The 23569-nt window shown below is 36.1% G+C and overlaps 1 protein-coding gene and 1 long non-coding RNA gene across 13 annotated transcripts in view; one reads left to right on the top strand and one right to left on the bottom strand.

The window, feature by feature from the left end:
* LOC128995966 (serine/threonine-protein kinase WNK2) overlaps positions 1-15443 on the top strand; it is a 62534-nt gene extending 47091 nt beyond the window's left edge. For 7 of the 12 annotated variants that reach the window (XM_054421058.1, XM_054421063.1, XM_054421056.1 and 4 more), the window contains 6 exons: positions 285-422; positions 3409-3521; positions 5209-5403; positions 11036-11109; positions 11880-11974; positions 13806-15443. In XM_054421058.1, the coding sequence (XP_054277033.1) occupies positions 285-422; positions 3409-3521; positions 5209-5403; positions 11036-11109; positions 11880-11974; positions 13806-13891 (701 nt within the window). In that variant the 3' untranslated portion in view covers positions 13892-15443. The remainder of the gene's footprint in view (positions 1-284; positions 423-3408; positions 3522-5208; positions 5404-11035; positions 11110-11879; positions 11975-13805) is intronic. The other 5 variants (XM_054421053.1, XM_054421055.1, XM_054421057.1 and 2 more) reach the window with 5 other exon arrangements.
* Positions 15444-15773: 330 nt separating this feature from the next.
* On the bottom strand, positions 15774-23257 carry LOC128995956 (uncharacterized). Its single transcript, XR_008490998.1, has 2 exons — positions 22711-23257; positions 15774-15961 (listed from the first exon to the last, which is right to left on the bottom strand). It is a non-coding gene; the product is annotated as an uncharacterized LOC128995956 (long non-coding RNA).
* Between the last annotated feature and the right edge of the window lie 312 nt (positions 23258-23569).

The following is a 23569-nucleotide window of genomic DNA, read 5'->3' as shown; positions in this document are numbered from 1 at the left end:
ATCAGAAAAATATATTTGGTAACAACACCGACATAGGTAACGAGAAAGTGTTCTTAAATGTACAGGATTAATTCATGAATTTTCCCTCCAAAACGTAGTAGACACCCTGAATTAAGTTAAGTTTGGTGGGGACCCTTAACTTGCCAACACTAAAAAGTTCAAAAAAAGACCTTTTCCTTTTTTTTATTATGTAGAAATCAAAAAAAGAATTTATAGCAAATGGCAACTGTGCTAACCATACCTCCGTTGATTGATGACGTTGCTTTGGTATTGTATCGGTGTAGATGGCAGTGTTAGTACAAGGGACTGTATAGCCGCAATGATGGATCTAGCTGGGTACATGTTCCTAACAGCTGGGTCGTACTTTCAAGATGTCGGATCAGCTGTTATCACGTTGCTGCAGACGATCCGCAGCTTCTTCGGTGGGTTTTTGTGTGCTGCGTAACGCTACGTACTGTATGTTAGCTTGCTGCAGAACACGTAGATGAGCTTACTAACGTTTGGTGCTGAGAAGTGTTTGTTGTTGTAAACATTAGATTAGACTCTGTGTTCAGCTCGGTTGGCGGCCATGCTCATAATTGAGGGTGTGTTCTTTTTTCCAGGCAATGTGGTATATTGACCTTTTGAGCTCCAGTTGTTGAAATAGTAATACAAAATTAATGTCTTAATTTCCGCTACAGATTAATGTACTTAAGGCAAGAGTAATTTTACTACCATACTCTTTTTCACCCTAGTTCACCCACTACTTTTATTGTTTAATGTATATGTTTCAGCTGACTGACGTTTTGGTAAACCTCAGCTGTTGAGCTATTGTTAATGTAGGATCATACGGATAGAATAGATTTCTTCTAATCGCCTAAATTTTGTGAACGGAGTATAGTCGGGTACTACCATTCACTTTTGGATATTGAATTAGAGATCCCATCCATATGAACCTGGTGTAGTAGCCTTTTTCAATTAAAAAAGAACCATTTTGTTCCTGAGATAGTTAATGTAACATAAAAGATGCTACCGCTTACGATTAGTAATTCTATCAGAAAAAGTCTTATGTATTCGACATAAGTCGGTAATTTACGTCAGAACAATTCAATACAATATGTCAATTTACATCGATGGCCCAATTCAATCAACTACGTCCATTTTCATTTAAAATCTGGCACCAATTTTAACATGGGATGGAATGTCTATTTCTAGGACGAGTCAGGTACAACAAGGCTGGAATCTATATCTGATAGTACTTGAGCTAGGGAGAGGGTTATTGAGGGGCTTTTGGTTGACCAGTGTCGTTGGTGCGGAAAAATGTTAAGTCTGGTCAATGGCGGAATGTTTTGAAGTATTGTCTCCATAAACGTTGAGGGTTTGAATCCCATCAGTCAAGTCTGATGTGACACTCATGAAGAGCTCAACTTTCCGTGGTTGACCTTCGTGAGAAAAGCCCATTTAAAATGGTAGTCGGCTAGGTTGGAAATTGGCAAAATGGAGGTATTCTTTGCGAATTTCACCTCAAACCAGACTTTTGCAACATTTTGCTTGCCTTAATTCTTGCGTGGGTCCACCGAAAGTTGATTGAAAATAATTGAGATTTTATGTTAGAAAACATAAAAATAGGTAAATTCACTGTACAGTCTGGAGCTCAAAGGGTTAAAGCGATGTATTTACTTTATTTTCATTATCAAAATGCGTTTCTGATTCAAAATATTTTTGCTGTTGATGTATAAGCTCTGTAGAGTAACAATTCAATGTGAAACCCTCATCACATTTCTACAAGTAAAAAGATAATTTTATTGAACATGTATGTGTTATGTATTTTTTTTTGTTTTTGTTGGCAGCTGCTTCAAATTTATTGGATCTCTGTTTAGGGAACTTTGGTAGCTGTTTGGTTTTAGTAAATTACCCAAGTCCATTCTGTTAAAATGTCTTTAACAATGTACAACTACCGTTGTCTTTCATTAATTTAACCTTTAATTGTTCTAAAACTGTTGATTGTAATAAAATATGACAGATAAATCCAGTACATTTATAAAATTTAAAGATAAATAGGTACGCGTACACCATTAAGACTTGTTTATAAATACATACAAAGAAGTCATTTTATTGTATAAACTATTAAATCATGAAGCATTTTTTTATTGACAGCTTAATTGAACATTCACACCTAAAACACTAGTAGATAATATACATTCGATTTTAAGAATGATAAAAATTCTGTAAACAAATTTTATCACAAACTTCCTTAATTATTATTAAATAGTATTCATGGAGTTTAGCTAAATAAATCTAATATATTTATTTTTTTAATGTTTTATTCTAAAAGTATATAATTATTCAAATCTTTAGTGAAAATATAGTAATTACAATTATCAATACAATTAAATTACCTGTGTTTGATTTCCAATAATAAACCAATAATTTAACTTGCACGAACAATAAACTTATTCGCCGAGAAAATAAATGTTAATGTTTTTATTTCATTGCATAAACCTCTATTTTAGAATGTTTTCATTTATGTACATTAATAATTGCACATTGACTTGTCATATGTAACTAAATATTTTATCCATAATCTGTGTGATAGTTTAGGATTACTAACTTAAATCATGAAAAATCTCATAGATTTGTATCTAGACAGTGATTAATCACTAAGTCTAAAATTATTATCCAAATATTTAAATGTATTTTAAGTATTGTTATGTGTAGACCGCTTAAAGGAGTATAATTGTTTGAAGCACAGTAGTTGGGTTAAACTTGGTTCTGGTAATTTTACTTCTTTGTCCTCAAAGTGGGTTATAAAACTTTTTTTTTAGTTAAAAACTCTGTTTCCAATAGCAAATCAGGCTGCTTTGGGAACCCATTTCAACAGTTTGCTTTACACGTTTGATTAAAATGTTGTCCAAGCTAAAAGATTGAAATATTTTCTTGTATACATACTATTTAACCACTAAACATAGTATTCTGTGTATATAAATAGGGAAAAGAGTTTCAAGGGACCTTAAAATATAGCCTAATTTGTTATTTGTTCAAAATTAGGTCTTGCTACGAAAACATGATAAAATGTACCCTCCTGGAAAAATCACTGAACAATTAGGCACATATCGTGTAAAAAATACATGATTTATGTCGACCAAATCAATTTAGTTTATTCAAGTAAAACTGAATTTGTGAATATTTGAATTCAAAAAACTAACAATCTGATTAGGAAAATCGCAAATTTATTAAAACTTTTAGTTTTGATTTAGTGATTGTTAACAAGAAATTTCACAATAGTCGGTTGAAAGCAGCACCCTCTAGAAAATATTGTGGGTTTTCAAGCTCTATAGAAAAAGTTTTTTTTGTGGTTGTGGATTAACTTTAAATATATCAAAGTGATAATTATTTTGGTTAAAATTTCAACGATTGTACTTTGCACAGCGGCTGAGAGGAGGGAAGAGCGCAGAGGACGGTTCAGCGTCGTCACTCAAGAAGCTCCGAGTCTGCAGCTGCTGCATATGACCAATACTAACCTCAACTCCACATCCACACAAGTAATACTTTCATATACTCGTAGAATGTGTACCTTTTAGATTTGTAGATGTATTAGGGGATCTGTTGTATAGCGACTGTAAAGGTAGGGTGTAGATTGAATCTTCTAGAACCGATTGGTAGATAAATTGGTGAATTTTGTGGCCTCCAATTATTTTTGTCTATGTAGGTATCATCCTGCACAAATACATTAATATGTTTAAAATTCACCTTTCAGGTATTTTTAGATTTAATTTTAGTGTAACTGTAGTCCGCATAATTTACCTGTCTACTATAACTTTCCTTCAAGCATGTCATTTAAAAACAGAATATTTATTTTGAGAAAGTGATGCAAGTAGAAAATACATCATATGTCCATATTGGGGGGTTTTAACATAGAGAGTAAAAGTTCTCATTAATTGGTCCAAGAATACAAGTGTGCTCCAACAGTATTAAATTTAAACAGTTTCATTGGGTTCCTTCAAATATGTATATGTGAAGTACAATATTGCTTTTTAAACATTTTTGACGGTCATCTCTAACCTAGTAAGTAGGCAACATTCAATATTAGGCAAGGCAAATAAAATCTTGAAGGCTATCATAAGAGCTTTTCCCAAAATATTTAGACATTTGATTGAAATTAAAATATTGTCTATTTTTCTCCGAAAGCACCTTAGAGCGTAAACACAAATAGGAGACCTTGGGATTGACGCAGAATAAGAAACTTCTGATGTCAGTGGACCTGAAACCGCACCATGATTCTGTTCAGGCAACTATGTTATCATAGCAGTACTTCAATGTCCCTTTTTTCACAAAAATTATGTATTGACGTTTGTAATGCAATGTAGCCTACTTTGTTGACTGCAATAAAACAATTATTATTGTTATGTTAAATTTAACTTTGACTAACAATTATATTGCTAGTCCTTGAAGTAGTTTCTTTGATAAATACAAGGTAAGGATAGGTTAGGTTGGGTTTGGTTAGGTTATTTGTAATTTGTCCAAAATTGCACTTTCTTGGAAGTGTAGCCATTTTTTGTTATTCAGTTTGAATATACTCCAAAGGCTAATGTTGAGTTAGCCTTTGGAGTATATTCAAACTGAATAACAAAAATGGCTACACTTCCAAGAAAGTAGGCTTATTTAACTTGAGTTTAAAAGGTCTTTTCCTACCCTGAGTGTTTTCACTGTGTATCTAGAAATAAGGGAGCTCCTCCCGCTTTCAAGTGACCTAAATAATCTATAGGCTATCTTAACTTTTACCTCATTTATTTCTTTTTTTCACACATATATTATTATGGTCACTTAAAAAACATGAGTTTCCTTACCTCCCAAAACGCAGTGTAGTCAAAATACGTAGCGTACGAAGAGTTCATTTAAACTGAAGTCAAAATAGTTATCCTTTACAGTTAGTTATGAATTTTAAAAAAGTAGGATTATTGAAATATTTTGCATTATAATCCGTAAATTCCAAGATTTGCATTGGATAGCGTTAATCGCACATCTATCAAAGTTTCCAATCCCAAAGTCTCCTTTGTGTTTCACCCCCCTAGTAGAACTGTAAATTTCTGTTTTGCTTGTAAAACTTAAAAAAAAATTTAGCACCTAGAGTTTTTTGCATAGTTTAGCAGAACAGTACATTTGCTCGTTTCCCTTTTGCACAAGCCTCCCAGAGTCCATGTAAGTTGAATGTAACCTTGCCTCGTATAGCCGATGAGGAGGATCACGTCCGCTGGGTTCCCGGCGGCCGTCACACGGGTGAGACAGACGGAAGGGAGTCTCAGCAGGTGGCCGAGCGAAGGCCACATCAAAGTAGGTGACAAACAGCCCAAGCACCTGCTTAGGGACAAACTTAAGAATGCACACAGCATGAGTGAGCTGGCACACTCTATGTCACACAGTGTGGTAAGACTTTTGCACAAGGGTGGCTTGTGGCTTAACTCAGCTTAGAGGAGGTCCAGTGCTTGGTTTGTCCGTAGAGCTTACAGGTAATATGTTGGTTGCATTGAGAAGGAATGGATGACTAACTTTAAAAAGAGTTACAGCCTGTTGGATACTGAAGTAAAAAAGCTAAGTGGTTAAAGTGCTCGCCTAACAATCTAAAGGTCGCCGGTTGTGTAGCTTATTTATGGTTTCAAACTGACCCAGCTGTCCCTGATCATTGGGATTTAAATAGATGATCCTGACTGATGAAACAGCTGATCTTAGTAACAAAGCTACACAGATTATCTCACACCATTCTACACTCGTCCTTCACTCATGGGTTAAAATTAATTTCTTCTGAAAATTTCCTAGCATTAATTTGTACTTTCAATCTAGTTCCCAATCATAAAATTTGTTGTTAAGTAAATAAATATCCATACCTATATGCGCTATCATAAATGTTTAAATGTAACGGTAATTCATATGTTGGAAAAATTTTAACCATCTTGAGACATAGTCACTAAACATTGACACTATTCAATTGTATATAATGTACAGGGTGTATACCAACCGGGAAAACCGGGAGAACCGGGAAATAACCTTGAATTTGAAGGGACCTGGAAAAAACCGGGAAAAAGCCGGGATTTTTGGACCGAATCCGGGATTTTTATTTTAGCCCCGGTAGAAGATTGTAGTCGTAAAATGCGTCTTGCCGCGATTGCGGGCGACGACGATGACGTTTTCGTGACCGCGGGAGACGACGATGACGTTTCCGTGACCGCGGGAGACGACGATGACGTTTCCGTGACCGCGGGAGACGACGATGACGTTTCCGTGACCGAGGGAGACGACGATGACGTTTCCGTGACCGCGGGAGACGACGATGACGTTTCCGTGACCGCGGGATCAACGATGATTTTTACACGGCCACGTGAAATACTCATGATTTTGCCGCGATTGCGACCTACGACGATGACGTTTCCGTGACCGCGGGAGACTACGATGACGTTTCCGTGACCGCGGGAGACGACGATGACGTTTCCGTGACCGTGGGAGACGACGATGACGTTTCCGTGACCGCGGACGACGACGATGACGTTTCCGTGACCGCGGGAGACGACGATGATTATGTCTACGCGGCCGCAGATGTTTATGATTTTGCCGAGATCGCGGACGACGGCGATGACGTTTTCATATCTGCGAGAGGCAATGATGATGTCTACACGGCCGCGGGAAATATTCATGATTTTGCCGAGATCGCGGACGACGACGATGACGTTTCCGTGACCGCGGACGACGACGATGACGTTTCCGTGACCGCGGGAGACGACGATGATTATGTCTACACGACCGCGGGAAATATTCATGATTTTGCCGAGATCGCGGACGACGACGATGACGTTTCCGTGACCGCGGACGACGACGATGACGTTTCCGTGACCGCGGACGACGACGATGACGTTTCCGTGACCGCGGGAGACGACGATGATTATAACTACGCGGCCGCAGATGTTTATGATTTTGCCGAGATCGTGGACGACGGTGATGACGTTTTCATATCTGCGAGAGGCAATAATGATGTCTACACGGCCGCGGAAGATTTTCGTGATTTGCAGTGTCCGCGAAAGACGACGATGATGATTTCTACACGGCCGCGTGATATGCTCATGATTTTGCCGTGATTGTGGCCGACGACGATGATGTTTCCGTGACCGTGGGAAACGACGATGACGTTTCCGTGACCGCGGGAGACGACGATGATGTAGACACGGCCGCGGGAAATATTCATGATTTTACCGAGATCGCGGACGATGACGACGATGACGTTTCCGTGACTGCGGGAGGCTATGATTATGTCCACACGGCCGCAGAAGATATTCGTGATTTGCCGTGACCGCGAAAGACGACGATGATTTTGTCTACACGGCTGCAGATGTTCATGATTTAGCCACGATCGCGGACAACGACGATGACGTTTACGTGACCGCAGGATCAACGATGATGTTTACACTGCCGCGGGAAACATTCATGATTTTGCCGAGATTTCGCACGACAACGATGACGTTCCCGTGACCGCGGGAGTCAATGATGGTGTCTACACGGCCTCGGAACATTTTCGTTATTTTGCCGTGATCGCGGTCGATGACGATGACGTTTACGTGACCGTGGGAGTCAATGATGATGTCCACACGGCCGCGGAAGATTTTCGTGATTTTGCCGCGATCGTGGATGACGATGATTACGTTTCCGTGATCGCGAGAGACGGCGATCATGTATACATACCGCGGAAGATGTCCAGGATTTTTCTATGGTAACGTAAGACTGTGATGATGTTTACGTCACCGTGGGAAGCGACCACACGACCGAAGGAAATATTCAGGATTTAGCCGCCGTTGATAATGTGTTCATAAAAAGTGAAGATAATATTCATGATTTTGCTGCTATCGAGAGAGACGATGTTTCCGTGGACTTAAGTACGGTAATGATGATAATGAAAATTATTATTATAATAAGGATTATTACTTTTTCAACACTAGCTCACTGGACTTTGAAACAAATTTAATGCAAGTTTATATTGTATACTTAGGCTGCAAGTCTTAAATTGATTATATTTTAAGTGGAACCAAAAAAATACGTGGGAACCTGGAAAAACTTCGAAAAACCAGGAAAAACCTGGAAAAAACCTGGAATTTCACTCTAATAAAATAGTATACACCCTGATGTATATTAAGTGAATAAATAATATTTGAATTTTAAAATACACACTAAGGTGGCATTCCCATCTCAATTGATAATCATAATCATTTGGAATAAGTTAGTCCAATAGCGTAGGTTGGAGCAACAATATCTCAATATGTAAAGATTTGTTTTTGTTTAACCCATTGATGCTGAGTCACATTTGAAGCTTGTCATCGTATTTCGCGGCGAGATAAGCCATACTGCTAAGCCACGGGGGCTTAGGTAGTTCGTCAAATCTAACCTGCGAGCGCTATTAGCGACGTGTCCATATAGTAGTACTCGTCCCAGTTGGCCAACGGTGGAAAGTTAACTCAATTGGCAAAGCTTTGCACTGACGAGTGTAGCTTTGAGGTATTTAAATATGCGCGGGTTAAAATCCTGTGATTACAATCCATATCAAGCTTACTAATGTGTGGCTTATCAAGTATAAAGACCCTCCTTAAATAAACGGTCTCCGGCTTGGGTGAAGGTTGGCGGCGTTAGTTAGTTTAGTAGGGATTGCACACAACACCTGATTTGCTTCTTTTTCGTATAGATGAGGAGGAAACAAATTTTTCCCCTTTGGTTAAATATGGACACCATGGGGAAATACATATGATAAAAGACATTAAAATATCATAACCTAAAAAAATTAACTAATAAAGAATGTTAAAAAATTCAGTGTCAATGGGTTAAAGTGATCTTCTGCAAATGTTATACTAATCGTTTCTGGACTCTGTCGCGATTTGTGGTCTATAAAATTATTATGTCTTCCAACAACGGGCTACAAACCCGTTAAAAGACCGCGGTTTTGGACCGCTACCTTAACAAATTTTTAAAATGTGTTTGGTCTTTTGAAATTAGAGAATTCTTTCGCACAGAAGCCTTCCCTCATGAATTTCAGCGAGTTCATTAGCATTATTTAAACCTACAACGGGACCAAAGTGCTAAACCTTACAATTTGCCAAGTATGAAGATACAAACAATTAATACCCCCGCCGCAGCAAACCTGCAGACTAAGCGAATTTCCATTTGACTGATTGGATTTACACTGAAATGTCTACTTAAAAATATAACATTTATTCTTGATTTAAATAGAATTAGTTTAACAAGTACTTAGGTTTGCTGCATCAGGGAGGGTAAAACTGTTTTTTTTTTTTTTTTGTAAAATGTGAATAGTTAGTAAGAAATAAAAACATTTTCCAAATTTGATCAAAATATGTTCACAAACAAGCAAACTACAACAGTTTACTTATTCTCCATAAGAATAACATGGGAATTTTAAATTTACAATTTTTTGGAATTTTCTCCGTAACCATTAGGCGCATAATAACACTTCAATATACTAAATTATTTGTTTTTTTAAGCTCTACAAAATGGTTTGGAAAGAAATTGCTAAATTTTATGTTTTTTGGGTCAAAAATGGGAAAAACCTATTTTTACCCCATAAAACCCCCCGTAAACCCCCGTTCCCATGGTCCGATCATGCTGGATCGCGAACTCGTTCGAATAAACATACGTTTACACGTTTGTACCAAATTTCATTAAAATCGGATCATTTTTGCTCGAGTTATCGTGCTGACGGACACACATATATATATATATATATATGAATTTGAACGGATGGTATTTTTGGCCTCTAGGGACCTCAAAACGAAAAAAAAAATCGGTCCCGCGTCCAGGTCTTACCATGAGTACTACGGTAATAGCTTATTCCCTATATGGGAAATTCGCTAAAACTAATTAATTGCAATTTAGTTTTATGCCGTTATATTTGCTTGTAATACCATGTGTGGTTTTGATAACCTTGTGGAAGTGGAAGCATATTGCATCATGTTTGTCTTGCTGGAACAACACCGTATGTTTATTAATAAATTTTGTCATGCTACAACTTAATAAACTAATCATGATGATGGCTTTAAAATAAAAAAATAATTAGCCTACTCAAGCTTTTTTTACTAAAAACAATGTTTATTCATTACGTCCATTATTTTTGCCTACATTTAGATTTCTTCATTTAAAAGTGTAATTTTTTACTAATACCATAACACAAAAAGTATTCAGTGTTAATGCCCTCTATTTTATGTCCCTGTAAAAAAAATTAACCTGCAAAGAGTGTCATGCAATGTTTCATTTTAAAAGTAACCGTCTCAAAATTAAATCCTCTTATCAATAACAAACATATGTTTTGAGTGTTTTAATTATATTTTGCAATACTGCATGGCATCTAAACTGTAGCAGTCCACTGATGAGCCCTAAATGATTTTTAGGCCTTCACATACTTCGGAGTGTATAAGTAGAGTTTTAATTTAAAAAATACAACATTTCTATACAGTTTTTTTAAAGTGATTTTCGCCCCTTAACTCCTTTGGACAGTTTAAAATTAATATAGAATTTAGAAGCCTGCCTGACATTCTAATCTTTAAATACTAACAGAAAAATATTGCTTAGATTTTGTGGTTGTGGAACTAATTTCATAACCTTAAGAAAGGAAAATTAGAATACCTGAAATGATCTGAGTTTCTCCTAAAAATATGTTTCCAGATGATAGCAGCATTGATTTCTAAATAAACGCCCAACAAAGTTAATAATTCATTTTTTATTATTTGATTCCTTTGTTTTCCTGACATTATTTAAATGTTTTAGCCACAAAAGATTGTTTAATAAGATCTTTTTACATAAGGCTGTAAAAGAGCTGACTATTGTTCTAATATTTGTGGGCTATAAAAATTTGTCAATAATGTTCACATTTTATGCTAACATATATGTTAATGTATGTCCCCAATTGATTTTGTATTCAGTAAGAATATTCCTGAGCAACTTGTTTGAAGTTTATTTTGTGATGCTGAACGATTCATGTAAAAGTTAACATCTAATATTTTATTTTGGTTTTCAGTACATACCAGACGATCATGATAACACCGTCGGATTTGAGCCTAGCAATACGGAATTGAAGGCACTTCTTCAGAGGTATGCAAGGTTTTTTTTTTTATTATTCTGACTGGATACTGTAGTAGACATAATTTTTATTGTATCAACTATTTTTTCTGTTGCCCACTAAATACATGATTTCAGAAATTTAGTCATTATGCTTGTTACTATTTGTACCACTGTATTTGTCTTTTAATAATCTGGTGTTAAGACAAATTTGTAGTTTTCTATTAGAGGACGGGAAAAAATATTCTTTTGGCAAAAAAATGTAATTTAAAAAGAATTTAATTCTTTGATAGAATAAAATTATTATCAATCCTTTGATGTCCCTACCAAATTTTCTGTCTCAACTCTAACTTGGATGACCGTGGTTTGTGCTTCTCTCAAGCCGTAATAATGTCCATCGTAAATTTAAAATTATCCATCATTCATTGTCATTAAACGACTTGATCATGAATAACACTAAATATGACACACATAACAGCTTAGACCTAATACTAAGTAATCGGTAAACAGGAGTGTTCCCCGGAAAAAATGCACTGCCAGTTTAGTTGATGTTCAACATTGCCAAGTTTTTGCTGGATTTCGGATGTGGCCCCTTGTTGCTTGTTACCCCAACTGTATTCTGATATACCTAATATATATAATATTTAAAAAGGCTATTATAACTAAAATTTTGCTGACAGAAATAGCTTGAAACAATTGCCACCCTTACTCATATTAAATTGAACAAAATCAGGAAAGTTATCTAATTATCAGCTGAATTAAAATGTGTGTCTTGTTATGGTTATTTACTGTTGTTTCACTAGGCACCAGATGGAGTTAGAGGAGCTTCAGAAAAGGCATCGGGAGGAGGTGGAGGCTTTGTGTCGGCAGTTGGCGCAGAACAGCTCAGCGGCACAAGGTAACTGAGGGGAGCCTCGATACATCAATGTGGAAAAAATCTAGAGACCTTAATTAATCTGATGTTGTTTTGCAGTCCATATCCTTTGAGGGGTTATATTTATCATATAAAAAATGTACATTCTTTGTGATATGTGCTTATGGCTGATTTTGGGTAATGACCGTGTAGAGGAAGATGAGAATTAAGTTTCATACACAATGCAGCAGTCTATAGCCTTGATTGATATTTATCGGCACATAACCTTCAGTGTTTACAGGATGTAACAAAATGTGTATAGATACTAATAAAACTCAACAGCAAAATATAAAATAAAAATAAACTTTTTCTGTATATAAACATAAAATGATAACTTCACCAATATTTTCAGAATTTTAATTTCATGAGGCCTTTTGCCAGCTATGCTAGCATCTTCAGATGCATCACAAAACTCATGTCTGATGGTGTCATAGCTGGCAAAAGGCCTTGTGAAATTAAAAATTCTGAAAATATTGGTTAAGTTTTTATTTAAAATTTATATTCATTCCAATATTACCAGTTCTTCTTGAAAAATAATTTTCTGCTCTGCCAATGTTATATTATGTATCTTATCACATTTAAGAATTGTTTAAAAAGTCACCAACTTTGTAATAGGCCTTTCTAAGAAGCTTTTGACCTTCTCTGAAAATTGTGTTGGGTTGAGGGTCTAACTTTTTATAGGATTAAGCAATTCATCAAAGAGGTTCATTCCCAATATAGTAAATATTTTTCTCTGAAGTTGTTGTGGAATGATGAGGGTATGCACGTAATTTTTTGGTTTATTTATGATAACTGTGACTAGTTTTTTCCTGAGAGAACCACAATAAATTGCTCTTGACATGACAAAGAACCTAAAGGATGTATATACTTGGTACCAGTGCTCGATTTGTAAAAAATAAGGTTCTGAAACTGTAACGTATTTAATGTGATTCAGTAGCCTACCTATTTATGCCAATATTTTTATCTTTTGGAAAGAGAGGTACCGAAACTCCGTTCCACCGCAATTCCCCACAAATCGAGCACTGCTTGGAACTGTCATTAATTTGACACTTTTAAAAATACCTCAACATGAAGTTCTGTGTATTTTTAGTGTCATAATTCTTAGAATTTTGTTGATTCTGATGTGCCTGTAACATTATTCCATGTTTTACTAATGGATAGAAATAGCCATAATAAGTCACTTTTGTATCCAAACTGGTACAGTGGGTGATGCAACTCATGTTGAAGCATATTATTGAATTTAATCTGTTACCTAACTTCGTTATAATGTGCATTAGAACTGCATCACTCAAATTTTCCTCATCTTCGGATGTTGCGGTTAAAATTCTGATTACCTCCCATCGGCAGTGAAGACATCATCATCGACTCTTGACATAAAAACCTCATTGTGGTCTGGCGCGATTCTGGAAAATTCAATAACATTTTTCGGCTGTGTAGATATAATCATTGTCTTCCGATCGAGTGATCTTCGCAGACGGGTTGGGTATCGGTGGTTTCTAGAATCAACACATCCCTACAGCAGTCTATTCTCTAGGCACTAACACAGTGAGTAGGGTTAACACCTTGAGAATGGACTGCTGTGTTTTTTGTGACCCGAGCTTGGCCCGATAATGATCTTCAGCCTCAACCCGAAACTTGAGCCCTCAGGTCATCTGTTTGCCCGACCCGAAATCAACAGTGACCTGCATAATCCTATTACAGGTACACCTGTTGACCAAAAAATAGGTCTCTAGGTGTCGTTTAAAATGTGCGAATTTTTTCCACATGTTCTGTGGCCATCGTCTATGTGGCACTAAAGTATCATTTATTTCATTAGGTATCAGTGGACAAGGCAGCCTAGAGGGTTTCAGCACGGCTCCTCAGTCTCCGGATACTCAATCTCGTCCTGACACACCGAGGTAACCTCCCCAACATCGGTCCTAATATGTACAGTAATATAATTACAATATCCGATTGAATGGTTTGTTATTTACTATTATATTTATTTATTATTTCCTGGCCGATGTCAATTAGTTCTTCAGTTCTATGTAAATAAACTACCTGACCTATCTACCGCCTTTTGCCAATTTGTAAAAATGTTTTATAATTTTTGATTGTTATTTATTTTTCCTAGCTTTAATTTTAAGTACTGTACATGGAAGAGTCAAAGTAGTATTTAAAGTTTTTTATAGTTTCTGCTATTTTGTACGCAGACTGGAAGAGCTTTGCAGTTTGCTGTTTTGTATTACGCTTATAAGTTTTATATCTTGTATAGTTGCCCGCGCTATTTATTTCGAAGCTCGAAAAAGTTAAATGAATTGAAAGTGAGCATTTATGTTAGTCTGTGTTTTTGTCTAGATGTTCAACTTCTACAAAAATAAGAGTTTTCAGTGAGCTAAGCTTAAAGTTTTCAACTTGTTGATTTTTTGCCTGTCTCTTTGAGTGAGATGATTCCTCAAGCTAGGTCAGAAGAAAGGATATTTTTGTTTTTAAATAAAATTGCTAAGATGTGTAAGACAAAGTTCTTCAGAATTCCATCCAAGGCCCATTCAGGTCAACCATACATTTGGTTAGGTAATAAATCTGTTAAAAAAGACGGCATCAAAATGCCTCTTCTGGAACTTAGTATCATGCTGTGATTATTTTATAATAAACATATTGTAAGTAAAGTAGCTAATTTTTTATTCAAATGAACGGAATGAACAGTTCCGAATAGCCAGTTCTGTTTAGGAAATTCAAAAGTCATGTAAATAAATTGATCGACTGACTTAGAGAAGATTTGTACATACGTTTTGCCTAGGACGTGTTGATATGTTCTAAATATTTAAAAAAGGCAGTAGATTGTAAAGTTATACAACAGAAACTGTAAACCAATCGGGTGACACTAGTTGTTTGGTAAGACTGGTGAAACTAAGATGACTGTGATGTAGCCGGACAGTGCTAAAACTATATTTTAATTAGTCACAATTAGCGTATGCAATTGCCACTTCTCTGTTTGAAGTCGAGTGTGTTTTTCCCTGGTTCTTGTCTGATGCGATAACTCTTTTTAGGATTATTATGTACGTGTTTTAAGAAAACACCCGAATAAATTTGAATATAGGTAGGCTATTCTTGTTTGGTTTTAATGTTTTAACTGCAAAATTCACTGTTCTTATAGGCTACCAGTTAAAATTGATCTAGTAAGGTGGGTAATCATTTTTATTTTGAACTATTTAAATTGGTTAATAAAATGTACATGTTCAGCAAGAATATATGCCAAAGTATGTTTTATTTTTGATTTGTGTAAAGAGATGTGTTTGTTGTAAGTTAATGGTGATTTTTTTTATCTAAACGTTACTTAATACATTTTTGCTTGTAGCAAACCTTTTAAACAATTCAATATCATTATAATAGCCAACAGACATTGAATAAACCTATCATGATATATAAATATATATAGATGCCTGTATAATTTATAAATAAATACTTTTCTTTATATTGCCTCATTTTTTTACCTCCATAATTCTACTTATGTGCAGACGGTATCATAGACAAATAGAATTAAATATGCAGTGGTTACCGTTGGTTCTGGCGCATACCATCAGGAGCGCAGTGTAGTTACATAGCGTGTAGGCCGTAACTACATAACACTACCAGCGGTGTGCGCCAGGACCTATGGTAACCGCAGCACAGCTGAGAGTCTATATTTAATTATTTTTGTCTATGATTGAACGCTAATGCAAATATTTCTATTTCACTGTTAGGTACTTTCGGTGGCAATAATAAATTCAACAGATCAGGATGATTCTGTAATGACAACCACAAGTAGTTTAAAAGAAAATATTTATTTGTACAAATAATACAACTAAAGTAAAACTTTACATCTACATAAAATTCAAGTTACAGTCTATTTAAACACACTTCAAAATGTTTCATTCTTCTTTGGTGGGATATCATTCCATATGATGAACATGGTAATTTGTCAGATGTTATATCCAGGTGTTATCCATTATCCTGAAAAAAAAACAAGTATTTAAAAAGTAAAACCTAGACAAGAATAAATATGGCTTACAGCCTGTTGAGAGGTTGTTGTACAAGATACAAGATTCTTTATTTGGTCAATTTAACAGCAATACAGTTATAGACCAGGTCAAATTGTTAAGTTAGGCTACATGAAATATTGCATACAGTAACAGGTACACAGTGAATGGACATTTTTGGTTGACTAGATTTAAGAAGAAACATTTAAGCTGCAAATACAGTAGAGTCCTGCAAACTCGGCGTAATGTGGACTGGTAGGGTGCCGAGTTTTTGAAATGCCGGGTTATCGGGAACTAGGGTTAAAAATAAGAACAATACAATTTTTAAGCTTATTAACTACCTCTTTTAATTATATTTATATGACAAGTTAGTATTAAGTCATCACATATAGTACAACAAATCCTTTTAACTCGGACTCAAAATATCACTAATTTTCTGAGCCAGGTGATGGCCGAGTTATCCAGACTGCCGGATTATCGAGTGCCGAGTTTGCGGGACTCTACTGTACTATACACTAAGGAATAAATACATAAAGATTACTTGACACGAACAATAAACATGTGAAAAAAATATTACCTACAGTATTTTAACAGAAAGCAGATTTTTTAGTTAGATTAAGATACTTCAAAAATCTTAGATTTTATAGAATGGCCTAGATTCTAAAAACCTGTAGAGAGTGCTTTTATATCTGCTAAAACACATTTGTCTATCATTTTCTGGTAGCCTATTAAACATTTTTACACTTATATTGTCTAACCAACAATGGGTCAAGCTTAGCCTATTAAAGGATTCATCTATCTGCCATTTGTGTCTTGTGTTGTGGCGGTGGCCATCACTTTTAAGTTTAAAATCATTAAAATTGTTCTTAAAACTCTTACAGAGACAAACATAAAATGTATACATTTACTGCAAGGTCCCACAGAAAAAGAAAAAAATAACACACACACACAAAAACACCACAGGAAAAAGAATTAGGCTTATCTGATTTTATAGGTTTATAATTTCAAAACTAATGATGAAATGGACATGAGGTTGATTTTATGTTTAAGTATTTATATTGTTATATCTCCTAGTCTGTATATATGATGAATATTAACTTTGATTTAATTTATTTGTCATATGGTTTGGTTTTGTTTTGTTGTTGTCATAATAGTTTTATATGAGTTGTTGAAAATAGAAGTGTGGTTTTAAAAGTCTAGTTTTTTCTAATTTTATCTTTATAGTTTTCATCACTTAAAGAAGGTAGGTGTGTAGTGTAAAACAACATTTGGCGACCGTGACAGGACTTGTTTTTCACCTATCTCTATGATGGAAAATCTAAAGAAAAATAGAACAGTATATAGGGCTTATTTTTCTAAAACATTGAACAAACTAAACAGTTTAGTTGAAAATGAAACCACAGACAAAATTGAAATTCAAACCACTCTAAAGCTTTTGGAGATAAAGGTTGATGAACTCCAGGTTTTGAATTCTCAGATCTTTGATTTGTTATTGAATAATGATAATGTTTCTGAAGATGAGCTGTTAGCTGAAACAATCTTAGCTGGAGAATATTTAGCTTTGTTTGAAGCTGTAAAATTAAGAGTCCAGAATTTACTACAACAAAGTAACGATGTAGTTAGTGCTCATTCTGGATCTTGCTGTAACAATGCTAGTAAGAAGAAATTTAAGCTCCCTAAAATAGAGATCAAAAAGTTTGATGGAGATTTGATCAATTGGCTACCTTTTTGGAGTCAGTTTAGCAAAATTCATAGTGACTCAGACATTGATTCAGAGGATAAGTTTCAATATTTATTGCAATCCATAGTTACCGGATCAAGAGCTTTTGATGTAGTTCAGAGTTTTCCTCCGACTGGTGCAAACTATCCAAAAGCAATTGAATGTTTGAAAGCCAGATTTGGTAAAGATGACCTATTGGTAGAGGTTTATGTCAGGGAACTCTTAAAAATTGTTTTACAAAATGCTCTAGGAGGCAAAAACACAATGAACTTACAAAGTTTATATGACAAACTTGAGTCTCATATGCGTGCATTAGATACCTTGGGAGTTACAACAGATAAATGTTCCTCCATGTTATACCCGTTAGTTGAAAGTTGTATGCCTGAAGATCTCTTAAGGGCCTGGCAAAGAAGCCCTTTGAAAGTAGGAACAGACCCTCAGGAAAGACTCAACAATTTAATGAAGTTTATGCTGTCTGAAGTTGAAGGGGAACAGAGAATCGGTCTAGCCATGGCAGGTTTTGGGATAAGTAGCTCTGGGAAGGAGAAATCTTTTAAAAGGCCATCTCAAACTCAATCAGGTAAGATAGACATACCAACAGCTTCATGCCTCATATCCTCTGGTAAAACTCAAAACTCTTATACAAAGTGTGTCTTTTGTGATAAGAATCATAAGAGTAGTAACTGTTTTGCTGCTCAGAAATTGCCATTGTCTGATAAGGTGTCCACTTTAAAGGAAAAGAGGTGCTGTTTCCTTTGCTTGCAGCCTGGTCACCGTATTAAGGATTGTAGAACTCATTTGTCATGTTCTAATTGTAAAAGGAAACATTATCCTATAATGTGTCCTAGTATTCATTCCAAAGAAGTAGTGAATGAGTGTGTAAGCAAATGTGTTGATAAGGTATCTAAAGAAATGACAGTAGTGGAAGATACCGCTTTGGCCAATAAATCAAGTAGCAGAGTGAAAGTGTTTCTGCAAACAGTAAAGGCAAGATTAAGAACCCCAGGTAGTAATCAATTTGAGACTGTTCGCATTCTTTTTGATTCTGGTTCACAGCGTTCTTACATTTTAAAGGACTTGGCTGAAAAAATGAATTACGAAAGCTTAGGAGAAGAAACAATCATACACTCTCTTTTTGGTAATGTCAAATCTGGTGAAGTAATTCATAACAGACATCGTGTGTTTCTAACCAGTCAAGATTACAGTTACAACTGCAACTTTGAGGTATTGAGTCAAACTACCATATGTGGGGAAATTCCACCAGTTACCGAAGGTGCCTGGATACAGGAACTTATAGAGAAAAATGTTTCTCTGACTGACATACATGAGACCAAGCTACCAATTGGTATTTTGATTGGAGCGGATATAGCGGGTAAACTATTCACGGGAAATATGATTCAACTGAAATCTGGACTAGTGGCTATGGAAACTCTTCTGGGATGGACACTGATGGGTAAGGCTATAATTAGTGGTAGTACAGGTTCAACTACACTCTCCACTGTTGTAACATCAATGTTTATTAATGATGCTGACATATCGGAACTGTGGAGATTAGACACTATAGGCATTACTGATACAAGTGAATCAGTTTCCAAAGAGCAAAAGGCTTTGGCAGTTAAAAATCATTTTATAAAAACTACCACTATAAATGAAGAAGGTCGATATGAAGTAAGTTTGCCCTGGGTTGATTGTCATCCTCCTTTGCCTAGTAACAGAGAGTTAGCCGAAAAGAGGTTATCAACAGTTGTAAAGAAATTGGATGGTAACAATTTTACCGTAGACTATGACTCAGTTTTTAAACAGTGGTTAAGTGATGGCATCATTGAAGCTGTACCTTCTGACGATTTGAACAACAACTTTCACTACCTGCCACATAGACCTGTAGTGAAGGAGAGTAGTATTACCACACGAATTCGTCCAGTGTTTGATGCATCAGCAAAGACCAAGTTTTCACCCTCATTGAACGACTGTATTGAAAATGGACCAAATTTAATTGAACTGATTCCTTCTGTTATGATGCGTTTTAGGGAAGGGAAGTTTGGAGTTATTGCTGATATAGCAAAAGCCTTCTTACAGATATCGTTAAATGTACAAGATAGAGATTTTCTTCGGTTTTTATGGTTTGACATCAATGAAAGAAGCCGAAGTATTGTTTACCGCCATAAAAGAGTTGTTTTTGGAGTGAAATGTAGTCCATTTCTTCTAGGGGCAGTAATTGATCTGCATCTTCAAAAATCTATGACTTCTCAGGAGTATGATGATAATGTGGTAAAGAAGCTGAGTAAAAGTTTTTACGTGGACAATGTTTCGACCAGTGTAGATACTTATGAGGAACTAAAACACTTTGTTGAAGAATCGAAACAAGTTATGGCTGTCGCTAAGTTTGATTTAGGAGGATGGCATGCCACGAGCGTCATTGAAGAAGGAGATACCAAGTTCGTCACTAATGTTTTGGGAGTTCAATGGAACTATATTGAGGACGTTCTGTTTTTTAACCTCACGAACTGTATTAAAGATTTGGACGTGTCTCGAATCACAAAGAGAGACATTTTATCCATATCTCACAATATCTTTGATCCAATTGGTATCCTTTGCCCTGTTACTTTGTTTCCTAAACTTCTTCTGCAAAGTATGTGGGACTTGAAAATTGACTGGGACACTGAAGTAAGTTCAGACATCAGTAAACTATTCATACTGTGGTATAATGAGCTAAGCGCTCTTGGAAAAGTGAAAATACCCCGATGGATAGGTAAAATGACTATGGATTCAAATGGTTGTAGTATTCATACATTTTGCGACACAAGTATAAGATGCCTATGCTACAGTTATTTACTTGAGAGTTGAAATTGAAGATGAAGTAAGAGTCCAATTATTGTCGGCAAAATCAAGAGTAGCTCCTCTGAAGAAAACCACGATTCCAAGGTTGGAATTATCAACCGCCACGGTGGGAGCACGTCTCACAAGCTGGACGAAAAATCAAAGTTCCAAAAAGGTTCATGTTTGAGTAGTAATACTACTCGGTGGGAGGATGTTATATCTCCTAGTCTGTATATATGATGAATATTAACTTTGATTTAATTTATTTGTCATATGGTTTGGTTTTGTTTTGTTGTTGTCATAATAGTTTTATATGAGTTGTTGAAAATAGAAGTGTGGTTTTAAAAGTCTAGTTTTTTCTAATTTTATCTTTATAGTTTTCATCACTTAAGGAAGGTAGGTGTGTAGTGTAAAACAACATATATATTAAGTTCAGGCCATGAAAAGGTGTTGGTTTACTCTTGCCAACTTCATAGGTATTTATATAGTTTGTATATATCTTAAAAAGTATAATTTAATTTGTATGCTTTCTTATGTTCTAAAATACTTGTATACGGTATCCTGTTTGATGTTTAACGATTAACAAGAGAACCATATTTACTTTTAACAATAAATTGTAGATAAATCCCTTTTCTGTCTGCCATATGGAAACCCTACCCATGGAACATATAGGCCCGGAAGTTAATACTTTAATGACCGATCACGGCCCTTTGTGTAGGCTAAGTTAGTTGCCATCTCGGTCACAAAATGACCAATCAAGTATTTTACATTCATTTAAGCTTAATTAACGGATTGACTTAGGCTTAGGGAGGCTATAAGTTTAATAAGTTAAAGCATGGATGTGTTAAAGATGTTTGCTATCCTGCTGCCTTGCCCATAGTATTTTTTGGGGGGTTGGCATAATTTAATTTAATTTTTGTTTTCTTTGCTGACTACTTTACTTTCCGTGTCCGGAAATCAGACTTCGCTTTTCCAAAAATTAGCTACCGATATGGCTTTGTCATTCGCATGTAAAAGATCATCTAATGTGCAAGACTGGTCTAGGCGTGGGCAGATCAGCAGATGGCCAGGATCCTGAACAGCACCACACGCGCACAAGATGTTTTCTTCGTCTGGTAAGAGACCCCATTTCTGCATGTTTGTCTTGCATTTTCGTACCTCGACCCTAATTTGATTTAGGGTCTTCCACACCGAGTAATGAAGGCCTCCACCAGGAGCCAGTTCCTCCCTGGCTGGTATGGGAGGGTTAGTCAACGTGGCCTCCCACCTTGCCACCCGATTGCTTGAGAGTGATCCATCCAGGACTCGTGTCCGTGATAAAAAGCTCTTTCTGAACCGAAGCCGTCGCTCTGCAGGTTGGTGGCCTTGTAATTGGCTTTGCTGACTGACTTTACAATTGTTTTAGAAATTAAACTGGAAATATATTTTTAGAGAAGATTGCAATTAACACGTTCACTGTGGCATATGTCAAACAGACGGTCGCCAATGGCGGCAACAACAGCGAACGCCATTGGCATTCAAATATTTCAGTCTGACGAATCACAAAAGAACAGCGGTGATTGTGCTGCATTACCCCGAGAGCGGACGTAACTTAGTTCACTGAAACACCCAAGGGTAGCAGCACTGACTGGATCCGTAGCCAGTGTCTTTGTAATGTGGCTCGAAGAGAGAAAATCCCGAAAGAAACCAGGACAGAAGCATTGCCAGAGGGGATTTTACGGAAAATTTTAGTAAACCTACACCAAAATAAAGCTCGCATTCTAAGCTAAGGGCTGGGAATGATTATAACGTTCCGTGTGAATGGCTGAGCTCACACTGACAAGCAAACAGCACACTAACTTATACACGTAATGGCGCTGTCACAATACAACCCTCGCTCCAAGCGCTCAGGTGGCAGGAGCTGGAAACTATAATTGCAGAAAGTTATAAAAACAGGCCTACCTCTCCTAGGAGTGACAAACGCAGCTAGCACATTGCTCAACTGCTGGTCTCACACCGGTCCCTTTTGCCAAAAATGACACAGCGTGTTACTTTTATAACACTAGCTCCTGGCACGTTGTAAAAATACAACGCCCGCAGTGAACGTGTTATAAAATATTAGGATAGGCACAGGTGGTAAGTTACCTATGCCTAGGTACTTTTACCAACAAAGGACTATGTTAGGTATACTGCACTACCCTACTTACTTTGGACTACACTGGATTTCATAATGAATCCAAACCGGCTTGTCTTCGTCTTGCATAACATCCCAAACAAGCACAAATTCCAACCAGACTGATTCCCATACCTAAAAGTAATGCCAGTACATCTCCAAAATCGAATCCAGTAGATGCATTTGCCAAGTGACAGCAAAGCAATACAAAGAAAATATAGTGCCACATTTTAAGAATTAATTCAATTGCGATATTAAAACTTTAAGTTCAGAATCAACCCTATTAGGCCTATTCCTTGATTTGATGATAAAAAAGTATAACTTTGCTCAAGACAAGGGTAATCGGGCAGTCATGTCCAAAACAGTTTACTTCACCACACACTTTCACTACACAGATAGTACAAAGACAAAGCAATTGTGTTGAAAACTTGGCTGGTACCTATTTCATAGGAAATTACGAGGATAGTAAGTTTTCAGGTTTAGTGGGTTTAGTTAGTAGATCACCATTGACACTGACAAGGATTTATATAATCATATCGAATTACCACACCACATTGATAATCATGATCTCATCACATCATCTCCTCATCACTTCTAACGTCAAAGACATATGGACGGATATAAACAAACTACACCCTACCATGGAACCTTCAATCGACCAAAAAATATAAGCAATCTGGATTAAGCATATCAGCATTGATTATATCCCCATCTCTGAAGGAAGATTTGTATACAGACATGCCAATAACTATTATAGTCATTGAACATGCACCTGCACTAAGATCGTTATATTGGCAAACTTTAAAGATTAAGCTATCCCACATATAAGTTATAAATGCGTTACGAAAAAAAAATAGTGATGAATGGGGTTTCTATAGTTGAAATTCTAATGT

This window comes from Macrosteles quadrilineatus, unplaced genomic scaffold (genome assembly GCF_028750875.1).
Source record: "Macrosteles quadrilineatus isolate MER2022 unplaced genomic scaffold, UCM_ALF_1.0 Scaffold_5__1_contigs__length_97177068, whole genome shotgun sequence".
Taxonomy (NCBI): Eukaryota; Metazoa; Arthropoda; class Insecta; order Hemiptera; family Cicadellidae; genus Macrosteles; species Macrosteles quadrilineatus.
Note: the sequence above shows the minus strand (reverse complement) of the source record. Positions and strands in the feature narration are given on the sequence as shown.